Source organism: Falco biarmicus, chromosome 9 (assembly GCF_023638135.1).
Source record: "Falco biarmicus isolate bFalBia1 chromosome 9, bFalBia1.pri, whole genome shotgun sequence".
In the NCBI taxonomy this organism is placed as follows: Eukaryota; Metazoa; Chordata; class Aves; order Falconiformes; family Falconidae; genus Falco; species Falco biarmicus.
The window spans coordinates 33,083,002-33,096,191 of record NC_079296.1 but is presented as its reverse complement, the minus strand read 5'-3'; the positions used below and the strand labels follow the sequence as shown (position 1 = coordinate 33,096,191).

The 13,190-nt window shown below is 42.1% G+C and overlaps 1 protein-coding gene across 4 annotated transcripts in view; it reads right to left on the bottom strand.

The window, feature by feature from the left end:
- Positions 1-102: 102 nt before the first annotated feature.
- Positions 103-13,190, bottom strand: part of CHUK (component of inhibitor of nuclear factor kappa B kinase complex) — a 31,590-nt gene continuing 18,502 nt past the window's right edge. For all 4 annotated transcript variants that reach the window (XM_056352158.1, XM_056352160.1, XM_056352159.1 and 1 more), the window contains 9 exons: positions 12,817-12,968; positions 11,723-11,784; positions 9,157-9,266; positions 6,982-7,031; positions 6,048-6,144; positions 5,069-5,216; positions 4,064-4,200; positions 2,485-2,584; positions 103-586 (listed from right to left, as the gene is read on the bottom strand). In XM_056352158.1, coding sequence (XP_056208133.1) covers positions 560-586; positions 2,485-2,584; positions 4,064-4,200; positions 5,069-5,216; positions 6,048-6,144; positions 6,982-7,031; positions 9,157-9,266; positions 11,723-11,784; positions 12,817-12,968 — 883 coding nt within the window. In that variant the 3' untranslated portion in view covers positions 103-559. The remainder of the gene's footprint in view (positions 587-2,484; positions 2,585-4,063; positions 4,201-5,068; positions 5,217-6,047; positions 6,145-6,981; positions 7,032-9,156; positions 9,267-11,722; positions 11,785-12,816; positions 12,969-13,190) is intronic.

Here is a 13,190-nt window from a genome sequence, read left to right as displayed (position 1 = left end):
GCGCCCGCCGATGGCGTCACGGCGCGCCAGGCCGCCGCCCTGTTGCCCGGCAACGGCGTGAGGGCGCGGCCTACCCGCCCGCGGCGAGGAAGCACCCACAGCCTCTCCACAGCATTTATTGCAATCGACTCTATTTAAAATATATATAATCTATACATTCATATTACAGACGTGAGCAGGCGGGAGGGCCGGCGGCAGCGGGGCCCGGGCCCTACAGCAGCTGCCAGCCTCTGCCCTCCCACTGCCTGCCCAGGCCGCGCAGGGCCGGCTGCCCACAGTGCCCCGTAGGCGAGGGCAGCGGGTGCCGCGGGTGGCTCCAGCACGGGGGTTACTCGTTTAGTCGAAAGCCCAACTAGACAACAGCCTGCAAAACGCTGTTTGGTGCTGCCAGTGGTGTATCTGCCACCGACCATCACACCTTTGTGATCAGCTCCACTGAGGTTTATAAAACACAAGGTGATGGACGGACCGGTCCTCTCCAGCTTGTCACATTGAAGGCCGCCAAGCCACCTCTCAGCGCACAGGCACTTTGCAGACAGCAGCACATCAGCTCCTGCAGCTATTTGAGCCAGCTCCAATCAAAACTCTGAAAGAAGCAGCAAGGAGACAATGAAGTGCAGGAAATGGTATTGACTGAGTATTTCCAAGGTGGTGACCAAGAGACACTCTGTACCCAGAATCTCTCGCTTCTCAGAGTCATGTTTATCTAACAGCTGAAAGTAATCTCGTAATTTCACAACTCTGTTTGTCCCCAATACAAAAATCCCCCATACTCATTGCAGTGCTCAGGCATGTCACAGACTCTACTCACTTTGGAAATTATGCTTTGTGTCTGCACAAAACCTACTGTGTGGTTTCCTAGTGCACCAAGGGACCTAGCAGTAGTGCAAGACCACAAATGAAAAAGAAAGGCTCCAAGCCAAATGTACACAAGAATAAAGGTTCCTACGGTTATTCATTCTTTTTTCCTCTGTTTCTTCCCAAGTGAATCAAAGAGGATAAATCCCATTTTCTGCTGCTTTCCCTCTGCCTAACCTCTGTCACCTGATGCATGGAAAAGGGGAAAGAAACCAAACGTAAAAAAACAGATGATCTATAGAGCATGATTCCACAACAATTAATAATCTTTCTGGGCTAAGACATGCCAGACAGATGCTGCACCTTGGAATGAGATATGGGAGGTGACAGAGACATGGATGATTAGCAGGTAAGAAGCCAAGTCATATAGCTTCTCGCTGATCTCCAGCCACAGCAAGGAGACAAGACAGGAGAGATTGTGTTACACAACTTAACCCTGTCAGAATGGAACAAAACCAAACAAAGCGTTCATCAACCAATGGATGAAGACTGGGGTATGCATAATTAAGGCTCTCCTCCCCACTAACATAATTACTTTGCCTTAATCGGTAGTTAATTTCATTTACCCATTCACACTGCTCAAGCCCTTGCTATTCTCTGCAACTCCTACTAGTAAGTTTCTATTTCACCATACCAAATAACTTAGTGAACTGAGAGTTTACTGGAGTTACTATTATTCATAAACATTATAACATTAAAAGGTTTATGAATTAAAAGAGCCCCATTTCATCAACGGCCTCCATTTCTGCAACCTCCTGTTCCTTCATATTTCACCAGTTACAACTGGTACACAGCTTCAACTTTTTTATCCCATAAGAATGGAAGTTATCCCTAAAGAGACCTTTAAGCTTCTTTTTGAAAATCCAAGTTATGGCATATCAGTGGATCTTTGACTTCTTTACAGGACTGCAATAAATTTGTGAGATAATCTCATGCTAACAGAAGCTGTATCGACTCTTCTCCATTATAGAAAGGTCAATCTACATGTTTAACTGTCCTTTTCTCATTGTATTTATACAGGCGCTTCTACGATACAGCTTCTAAAATCAGCTGAGAGCCCCATCTAAAAGACCGGTATTCTGTGGTGCTCTTCATTCTTCTGTTAACGGGGCTGTTTTGAGCAATAGCTTACTGGCCTAAATTAGTGTTCAGGAACAGTTTCAGATTGCATCAAAACATCTGGGTGACTGTTACTTTTGTTATTTCTTGCTATTTCAAATACCAATTCGTTCAAAAAGTCATCTTAGGAGTCTCTAAAACTCCACTTCTGCCACAGGGAGAGCTTCACTTAATGATCAGGAAAGGGCTCTGGAATTGGAGAACTCTGCCCACTCCAGTGCAGACACATATCGCGGCTCTCCCATTGACAATGCAACCAGCATTCAGCGGAAGGCGCCACCAGCCAGGGGGGACCCACAGACCACTTGGCTAACACTAGCACCAAGCGCTACCTTCCATAAGGAGCGGCATGCTAACAGAGTCCAGGAGGGATGACAGACATCACATGCCAGACACAGCAATTCACACCATCATGAATGACCCCATTTAAGGAGTTCTCCACACCCCTAAATGACCCTGCTGTGACTCTTAAAATTCAGGTCCTCAGACATACATCAACAGACTTACCATCATGCTGCTGTTCTGCTCCTGTCTCACCTCCTGCAAAATACTGCTAAACAGTTCGAGGTAATTCAGATTCTCTTCTATCACATGGGCAAAATCTTCCCTGCAGGGAAGGGAAGGCATAAGATGGCAGATGTAAAACACAAAGTAACACCAACACCAAAAGGCTCTGCACTGGGGGAAAAAAAAAACCACAACCCACCCAAAACCCAAACAACCCAAAAGAATAATTTACAGGAGTTCTCTGCAATCATAGGAGCTACCTTGTAGGGCACAAAAACATGCCTTGAGGTGGCATCCTGCAGACCCCCACCCTGGAAGTTTGGATCTGCACTCCTTCTCTACACAGACTGCACAAACCACACTGAAACTCAGCCTTAACAGAACCTAGGAAGTGAACTGAGTACAAGGGGCCTGAAATCACTGTCTGCTCCCCATATGGTTTACAACTATTGAATTTTTGTACAGTGCCTTGTGCAGTGAAGTCAGGGTTTGAAGAGAAGCTCTGAGGCAACCTAAAGGCACCTTGCTCAGGAAAGCACCTATTAAAAGGTGAACACCCCACATTACTCAGGCAAAATTTGCCCTGCTGCAGCAGACAGAAAAGAGGAAGCAGAGAAGGTTGCTCAGGGTTTCAGAGAATTCAGCTGACTTCCAGAAACAGCCTGCTTAGAAGATGTGTATCTTCAGAACCTTGGGATTTCCCTGACCACCCAAAAAGGAACAGATGGCCAAATGGTTTGATGCCAATGTTCACCACCCATGCCCTAGCCCCCTGCCAAACCAGCACTGCTGTGGATAGAGGGCTGAGCAGTATATGGGGCACCTTCCCTTCTGTTATGCTGACCGTAAGTAAAATTGCTAATGAAGTAAAGAATAAAAACATTCAGTTCCTGACAAATCTTTTACTCAGCTAGGACTGGCTGAGAGAGAGGGGCCTTAATAACCAAATCCAACCCCAAGACAGAATAACATGACATGCAAGAAATTAATAGCACAGTGCTTTAGCTGAGAGTAATATGTGAAACCTGCGCAGGACCAGAGAGCAGAAGTTTCTGAATAAAGAGTTCAACCTAATTCTTGATGTTTTAGAGCATTAGTAACCTATGAGCTGCTGAAACATTTTTTGGAAGGATAAAAAACCCACCAGATATTAGACCAGATGGATTGCTTAGTATTGACCCCGACTCCAGACCTCCATTTGAATTAAAACTTTTTAAAATCACTGAAGCTGTAAAGCACTAAGTATGGCCTGATTTATCTGGGACTTGCACTAGAACCTGGGCACGAAAAGAAACTGCATCTTGGCTCAAAATCTCATTGCTGCATTTTGCTGTGGTGTGGCCAGAAGTAAATTACTACAATTCCTGTCAGGAGTTGAACAATGTTGCCTTCAGAGACAGTCTAGTATGTCAAAACTCTCCTTGCCCACCATATCCTGAAACCACCACAGGGGATGTGGTGAAGACATGCCCCTTAGTACTAGAGACTCCAGTGGCAGAGGACAGGATTTCAGAGTGTACACATACAAAATGGCTACACCGACTTCTCGGGAGTGGCCTCCTTTCCCAACAGCTCTTACCCATCTTCAGGAGTTGCCATAGATGACAGGGGGTGAGATATGCTCCCTGAGGAGCCCTGTGGAAGCCACGTGGCTGCTGAAGTCGAGGTTGTTCCTTCCAGGCTGGAGCTCACCAGTGATCGAGAAGAGCTCTGAGTCTAGAAAAAAGAAATTAATCTGCTGTGACAGACAAAGGATTTTTTGTAAATCCTTTTTTTTTGGTAAATTTATTGTAAAAAAAAAAATTATTTTGTATGCAAGACTCGCGATTAAACATAAGCACTGTTTGTAACATGCAATCTAGGCAGTGCTTGTGGCTGGCAAGTCAGCTGATAGAACCCTTTTCACAGTTCTGCAAATAGCTGGTACCAAATGTGTCTGCATGTAAGTCACCCAAGGTTGTACATGGCCTGTCTTCTACATGAAAGCATTAGGACGTGGTGCCATGTCCTAAACCGTGAGTCATGCACAGCAGCAACTCTCCTTACAGGGGAAAGACATAAGTGTTTCCTAGGCTGGCCCTGAATGCAGGCATACGGAAATCAGGAGATGGCTTCAGCTGTATATTGATGCAGAAAAAACCGCATAGTCTTAAAACACCTTAAACTAACTAGGAAAGCTATCTATTTCACTTTTGCAGCACTAAAATCACAATAGGTTTAATATATCAGGCTGAAGTTCATCTATCCCAGTGTACGTCCTCCAGCAGCAGCCCACACTAGACATTCAGGGAAAGTACGAACAAGGCACAGAGCACAGCAAGACTACCATACTCCAGCCTCCAGCGATTTGCAGTTTGATGACTTAGTGGGACCAAGGACTCCTCTACCGGGCTGCTTTTCCATGAATTCATCTACACCCTTTTGAAACTTGTGTCAACTTTTAGCATCTCAAACTTCCCTTCTCTACAGTAAAATCAACTGTGCCTGGAAGTTATCCCTTGTTGGTCTCTTCAGAGTTTCATTTGGTGTCTCCTGGCTCTTGCGCCAGAAGGAAGAGCAAACAAATAGTCCAAAAGCTACTTACACAAGCAATTTTCAGCAAATGCCATATTTCCCTTTGTCTTTTGCCCTGCATCTGCATTACTGAGTTGTCAGCTTCCTTGATGTTATTTAGAGCCTCTTCAATCTTTGGAAGTAAGTCAATGATCTTCTGCTTACAGCCCAAGAGCTTGCTATAATAAAAAACAAACACAAAGTTACTTTCCATCTTGTGTGGCAATATGTCCAAGTAAAATCAAAAGCCTCACCTTGGTATTCAAGAAAAATTCTGTTAGAACATTCCTTTCTCTTAGTGCAGCACTGTGACAGCTGCAGGTATAAAACCTGCAAGACTGGAGAGACACCTGAACTTTTCCAAGTCCAGTTAAGGCTCAAAAAAGCAGGCAGACAACACTACTATTAATACTGACAATATAAGCTCTTATTTGAAATGCAGAAATTGATCTTGATGATGATGGACAGCACAGCAACTCAGCCATAGTATTTTATTAATCTTCTCTTCTCCACGTTGGTCTCTGTGAGCTGACTATACCACAGCTAACAACTTTATGTGATCTACTAAGCATAAGCCACACATGAAAAGAAAATGAAACGATGCTTTTCTGACTACTGAGATCTGCATAATGGCATTTTTTCTGAGCTAACTGAAGAATTAATGAAGAAAACCACTGTGGTTATCTTCTCAGCTGTTACACTACTTCTTTTTTTCCTTAAGATTTTAACCCCAACCTAAACATTGGCAGATTTTGTCTCATTTTAAAGCGAATTCTTGGATGCTAACAGTACAAGCCATTCCATTCTCCTCCCCTTCCCTACTAACTACACACATTAGCTACATGTTTTAAAAAAGTAAGTGGAAATTCAACACAGACACAAGGAAACAGAATTAATATTGCTACAAGAAAAGTATAGTATACCTATGGACACCGTTTTCCCTCTCCTTTCCTGCCACAAAGCTACATATGCTGCAAGTTGCATTTGGTTTTTTTTCCTGCATAAAGTACCTGAGATGGCCAAAAAGCTCCTTGAGAACTCGGTCTTGGCTCTGTACTGTCTGCACAATAATCTTCACCATGTCCGTGCTGTCACTGTAGGCATGATCTGGAAGGGCCATCAATCACCACGTTAGTAAAATGCTCTTCAGCAAGCAGCACTCTGGACACAAACACCCAGAGTCAAGGAAAGATTTGACTTAATGAGTGCAGCCAAGCAAACTGAAACACAATGAAACATCTTAAAATCTGTCACAATCTCTCACTAGGCACAGCTTTTCCTTAATGTCTCTTCTTTCTATAGTTTATATGTGTAATATATATGTATTTCATGTGTGTATATATATAAAACATATAATAAATATACATCTAATGTATTATTATATATTATAATATATAGAGTATATATAATATGCTATAAGTAAGTACATTATTCCAGCCACTCTTTTGTCTAGATACTGGATTAAGTAACAACGGCAGGTAGTTCCTAAACACGCAAGTAACTAAATCTTTCTGCTCATCGGTTACTATGATCAGCACATAATACTCCATCCATGACAGAAGAGCAGAGGAGAAGAGATTGCCCTTGGGTTAAAGTGATGACAGAGGAATAGCAGTTCTCCCATGTCTGGGGCAAGTAAATCAATAGTATTGGGGGCAGGAAAAAAGGTAGAGAATGCCAGAAGGCAGACACATGTGTCCAGGACAGATGCTCCAAGACTGAAAGCCAGAAGACAAACCCATGGCTGAGGAGCAGGACTACAGAATTTGGGAGAGCTGTAGGCTCAGCAACAAGAAGAAATCATCTTAAGGTATGCCCTTGAGTCATGTTAACTTTAATAAAGTAATTTGCCTTCTCCTAAACAGTATTTTCTGGGTTTGAGTTCGTAAATATGAGTCATGGGGTACAAGTGTGAAACAGTCTTTGAATCATCTCCTTCCATACCTGGGGGTCTTGTTTTTAATTGCTTGTACAGGTCTATGGCTCTCTGTTCCCTTTAAAAAGAAGAAAATGATTCATACATGTATCAACAAGAAGATAACTCAAGGAAAAAAACCACTGCAGTTAAGTCAGGCCTTGCTGAACCTCACAGATTGCAGCTGCCACCTTCTACAGTTAGTATGGAAGTATAACATTTGGAACACAGGGATGGTCTTTCTGTAATGGAAACCAACTCCTCCCTAAAAGCTGTCTCTTTTCCTTTGATTAGGCATTTTCTTCTCAGATAATCATACCAACTGGAGATTATTTTCAGTTTCAAATTTTCACATGGCTCAGCTGTGTTTTCCTTCTGTGGTATCCTTCATTATGAAACTTAATTTTTGTAACTATAGGTACTTCTGCACAACTGCCTGAGAAATTACTGTTCTTGTTCTTCATTTTTTTGCCTGAATTTTAGTGATATTCTGCAAATGGAAGGAGACAGCTGCACCACAATAAAAAAAAGGGACTGTTTCTCTTCTTCCCATTAAATAAACGTTACTTCTTTCAAATATTTCATCAAAAGCAGCCAAATGCTGAAGCTTCCACCCTTGAACAAATCTTCACTGTTCTAAATCAAAAGTCTGTCAGAAACATGTAGCAGTTCAGCTAGACCTAGCTCTGCTATTGGGCCCTCACCAGGCCTCCTCTTCCCCCTAGCTGTACTGTTTCAAGAGATCATGCAAGCTGCTTCTGCTTATGTAAGTCAGCATTTCTAGCATGATGGATAGTTATCCATCGTGAAACTCCTGCATCAGCCAAGGACAAGGGAAAGGTACTCTTTACTCCTGCTGCATTGGGAAAAAAAAGAGAACATTAGCATCCACAACTGTCAGACAAATCTGAGATCACCCAGGATCCATGTGTGCCTCATGGCTGTATAAATCAAACCTTAAGGTACTGCTCTGCAGTATGCCTTCCTACAGCCCCAAAAAATAAAAAGCAGGGAACTCAATCTGTTCTTCACTTCACTCTTATTAAGAGGAATAGCTTTAGACAAGAATAATGAACAACCTAGAGCACACTTTAAATACCCCAAAAATAGCTGATGCAGCCTTGGGTTTGCAGTCGTGAAATTACTTAAAAAAAAAATAGTTTTAGGAAAAAGATTCACAATTAGTTTAAGCTGCTCTGAATGTGGACTACTGCTGCAAGAGGTAGTTTCTCCCTTCCACCACTTCCTCCCCCGGGCACCAGTTCCACTGTTCCTGCAACTACACACAGACAAAAAGCAACTTAGCTGATCTAGCTCTGCACAAAGGGAGTGGGGAGAACATGTCAGGAACAGGCAGTGTTTCCTCCCAGAATACTCAGAGTCATTCAGAAGAGCTCTGATTAAAAAAAAAAAATTAGTGGCATTTCAATTTTGGTAACTAATTGATCCCTCGCTCTTATAATTGCCACTTGTGCTCCCAGCAACAGCCCAAACTACAATAATTGCTTCCTACGTCTTCCTATGGTCAATAATACCGCTTAGCTCTTTCATATTGTAATACTTCAAGTTTCCAAATAGTATCCACAAGTTGTTATTTATCTCTGCTTTGAAAACATTTTGAAGACCTTTAACAGGATTTTAGAATGATGTCATAATTTTCTCACTCAACACTATAAAATTCACTCTTCTCCAATGCAAAAAGAAATCCTCTGCATGCATCCTCAGTTGAGACCAAGATATATCCGAGGACTATCCTCTTCCAAGATGAAGTTTTATAGTCAGTGTCAGGAAGTGTCCTGTCCTTCCCAACTGTTTTCTCCATGTTTCCCCAGGTCTAGTTGTTGTGTGGCTGCAGGGTAAGTTAGGCAAGTTAGATGAGTTTTGTCCTGTGACTGAATGTTAATCCTGCACTGCTAACTTTTGGAGAGAGCAGCGTCCTGTTCTGCCTTATTATAAGGCTGCCAAGCAATCGTTAGAACTTCAAGACAAAGGAGGCATGTACAGCTGCAAGTGGTGGGACCTTCACTTTTACCAGCAAAACGATCTTAAAACTGATTGCAAGCTATTCTGTACTCGCAGTTTGCAGAAAGTGACGAGTGCGTGTCAAAGTGCTGAGGGAGCCACCAACAAAAAAGCAAACCCTCAGACACCGACATATACAAAATCCATTTATGTGCAATAAAATTAATAAGTAAAGGACTTACAAGCTCTCCATAACCTCTCCTTGGCGCCTTGCGTATGGACTCTTCTGGAGCTCTACAATCTCTGTGTGCAGAGCCATGATCTGCTCATCCAGATACCCGATATCTTCAGCCTAATGGCAAAATGTAGTTACAAATCAAACTGAAGAATGAGAGCAATAGATAAAGATCCCCAGAATACTTGTTTGGATAATGGGCTGACTCCATGCTGAGTTCAGGAGAAAAAAAGCAAAAAAGCTCTATGACATGACTGCTGCTACAATAATTGAGGTTACTGTTCTCAGTGCATGATATCACCTAGATCCAGATCTCAGACATCCACACTGGATGAGAAAAATCAGTTTCTTCATAAATGATCTCTCTTTGAGATGCATGCTGCATACACATACACAGACTCCCTGGCTCTACATATGTTCCAGCAGTAAAGCTTTTCTCCTACTCTTACAGTATGGACAGAGGATGCTCTCACACTTTACCCTCCCACACGCATTTTGGTCTGACATTTCTCTGGTATTTCACATCTTCCTCAAAGCAATATAAAAGATACTAATTTTATGCCAAACCCTCACAGTAAGTCTGGTGAGGCAGCCAGCATTTCCGAGCATGAGAAGTAAGTATGTGGTGCCAAACATGCACTGGAGATCCTCAGCACGGTTAAGAAAACGCTGGTCGCTGTTAGAAAGCTTTTCCTTTCTAACCTGGAGCTGCAGGATCTAAAAATTGAACACCATCCAGAAAATACTCCTTGTTGAAACTGCAGAAATACTTGGTATGAGGCTGTATAAATGGGATGTGACCCCTTGACCACAAAGGGACGTCTCTAGGTCTTGCAGGTAAAGGATAAACCAAGAAGTGAGCAGCCACATTGTCAAAAAAGAATCAGATTGTGAGAAAAATGTGAAGCGAACCCTGTTATCAAAAGAAATGTCTTTATCTGGACCACCACGACTCACCACACAGCGTAACTGTGTCTCTTGAATTCACAGAAGTTAAGCTGCCCACTAGATAGACTGAGATACCACAGTGTATTACAGAGGAAAACATTTTCCATTCCTGATAAACGGACATAGTTATACCACGTAAGTGGACTGCACAGCTTGAAGACAGAACATAATTCTGTCTTCAATATTTGTTGAGGTTCCTGGTTTTCTGGGAACAGCCAGTGACAGCTTTGAGTTATTCTGTTAGAAATAGCCTCCCTTTTATCTTTCTTGCTTCCTAACAAGGAGCAACAAGATCCCAAAATGTAAAGAGCTGAACAGAGGTGAATTCAGGTGGGAGTCCCAATTCTCCCACCTCCATCATATGACCAAGCAGAATCAAGGCTCCAAGAACCTTTTGACTTAGATGAAGATAGGTAACAGATGCCAGAACCTGAATTACCCAGTCTGTTCCTTCATAGCAGAAAAAATAAGACAATGTAATTTATTGTTCCTGTTTCTAATGGTGTCTGGGATTTTTATGTATTAATCACTGTGCTCTGTATTCCTATGAGAGCCAATACAAAAACTCCCTGCAGGGGAGAGAAGAAATACAAGACATCAACCAGCAAACCACATGACAGTCCTGGTCAGCAGAACATGCAATGTTCTTGGCACTCCTGCAGCTGGCTGCTATCACAAAAAAACCAGTACATTTTGAGATATTTTCAAGACCTCCACTCTCAGAAATACATTACAAATGTGCTGATTTTTCCTTGAACTTGTTCTGAATGCTCCCTTCTCCCAAGCTTTATTCAGTACATCCAACAGAAGAAACAGCTTTTGACAATAAACTACAATCATCCTAACTCTGTCCCTAGTTTTCACAGCTAAAAGCTTATTCCTTCCCTATAAATGTCTAGACAGAACTGCAGGCAAAACTATTCTCTGTCAAATAGGCCTCTGTCTTGTCATCATTTTCCGTGGAGGTAAAATTAAAATGTTCATTCCCAGAAAACAGAGATCAGAATTCTAAGCAGTAGATAAATTTCAACTAGCCTTTTGCAGAGAACTAGCTCTCTGAGAAACAAAGCCATTATGTCAGCTTAACTGCCCATAAACCACAAGCAAAAGCATTAACCATTAGGACTACTCACAGAATAAGAACCGACTCTAGCTCCACTCTAAATTTATTAAGGATGACTCTTATTAAAAACTAGTTTGCGTATTTGCTTGCAGAATACCATAAATTTATGCCTGTACTCCTAAATCAAGTACTGCAATTTTGAAATTGCTGCATAGTAAGTGATTGGTATTATTTTCAGCTTTTAGCAATGGAAATTTTTGCCTGCAATAAATCCAATCAGGAAGACTCTTGTCCATCGCAGCACCACTACTTTTGCACAATAAATAATATGTCTCTATAGTCTTTTCCTACACAGACAACTGAATCTAGTGACTGGTTTTGTTAAAATCACTATATTCAAATACTTGAGGACTGGGGGCTGTTTCTTTTTTAATGCATCTCTAATGATATTCACACTCTCACAGCCAGCAGGATGTGAAACACACTGAAGGGACAGAACAGTGGCACATACAATGTCATGATTTCCACAGAGAGTTAATGAAGCTTCTGTAATATCCCCTACCTGGGCACACTGAGAGGCCTTCTCTTCCATCTCCTTCCAGGCTTTGAGCATCTTTTCTGAAGCTGAAGAGAAGAAAGCTGTTAATTTATAAAAAGATACTGACACAAAAATAAAGCATGACGTAAACTTTACATACATCAGTTGAATTTAAACACAAAGGGCATGATGCTGTATCTCCATGCAGGAGTCATGACCCAGAGATCACAGAGAGACAGCAAAGTTGCAACTTCAGAACTTCATGCCGGATCTTAACTCACATACAAACTCTTTGGTAGGATTTCACTGTTTGCAATCACTAGCCGGAAATGAGTATGAGTCTTTAAACTCCACCATTAAGCTCAACAACTTGCCACTTTTGAACACAGACTGTCCAAAACCAGTTCATTGAGTCTTTCCATTTTCCATCATCCTTCAGCCCAGTCATAATTTTTGACTCAAGTTTCAGTTTTTAGCCATATATCCAAACTATGCATAAGTCCCATTATTCTCCCCTGAATAGCATTTGTTAAGACCCAGACATTTCTGTGACAATAACTGTAGCTGGTGCTTTTTCACCTCGTCTCTCATCCTGACTAATGCTACCTTCTGCTATCAAGCACAGCAAAATTGCTCCCTTAGCGCTGTTCAACATGGTGTTTCTACAGTCACCATGCCTGTTTCTTCTGCCATGGAAGGTTAGTGGCCCTTCCACTGCACACCAAGCGCAGCAACTCTGCCCTCCACTTTATGCTCAGCGACAGCTCCAAATGAATTAAGACTCTGAGTGAATAAATAGCGAACATTTACATCACCAGTACTATTAATACTCCAGTTTTCTTAGCTTGGTTTTCTCAGTGCGGAACAGCTGACCACCTGTTTCACTGTCACTGAAGGTCTCCAAAAACATGTTACTTTTTATCCTTCTGCCTCTGCTTCTGCCAAACCCTTCTGCATCTGCCTCAGCTAAAACATACCCATAAAGATGCCAAGGAACAAAATGGCAGCACCAGCATTCATTTTCTTTTAAGCTAGTTCTTACCCACTGTCCTTCATAGCCAGTCTGATCCTTTATAGGATCAGACAAGACACCCAGGCAAGCATTACAGAAAACGTACATATGCCATAAGCCATCTGGTCACTGTATCTCTCCAGGTCAAGGCGAATGCTTTGATGAAAAAATTCCAGCTTTGCTTTCAGTTGCTGAGATGCTGACACCATATTGTTTTTCATTTTGATTAGGTTGGCATTATAGCGAAGAAGACTGAGCCTAAAAAATTAAGTAAGAACAACACATGTTAGTTGAAAAGCTTATCTGGACTGATGTGGCCAGTGCTGTCACATTACCTGAAGGAAAGACATAGCTAGCAAAAAATTTTGTAAGTTCCTTGGAACAGGGAGTCTCAGTGGGGTCATAGACTCCATCTCATATCCTCAGAAGCTGCAGGTCCTCGGCAAGCAAAAGAGAAAGTACTTCCTTATTTGCCAGTTT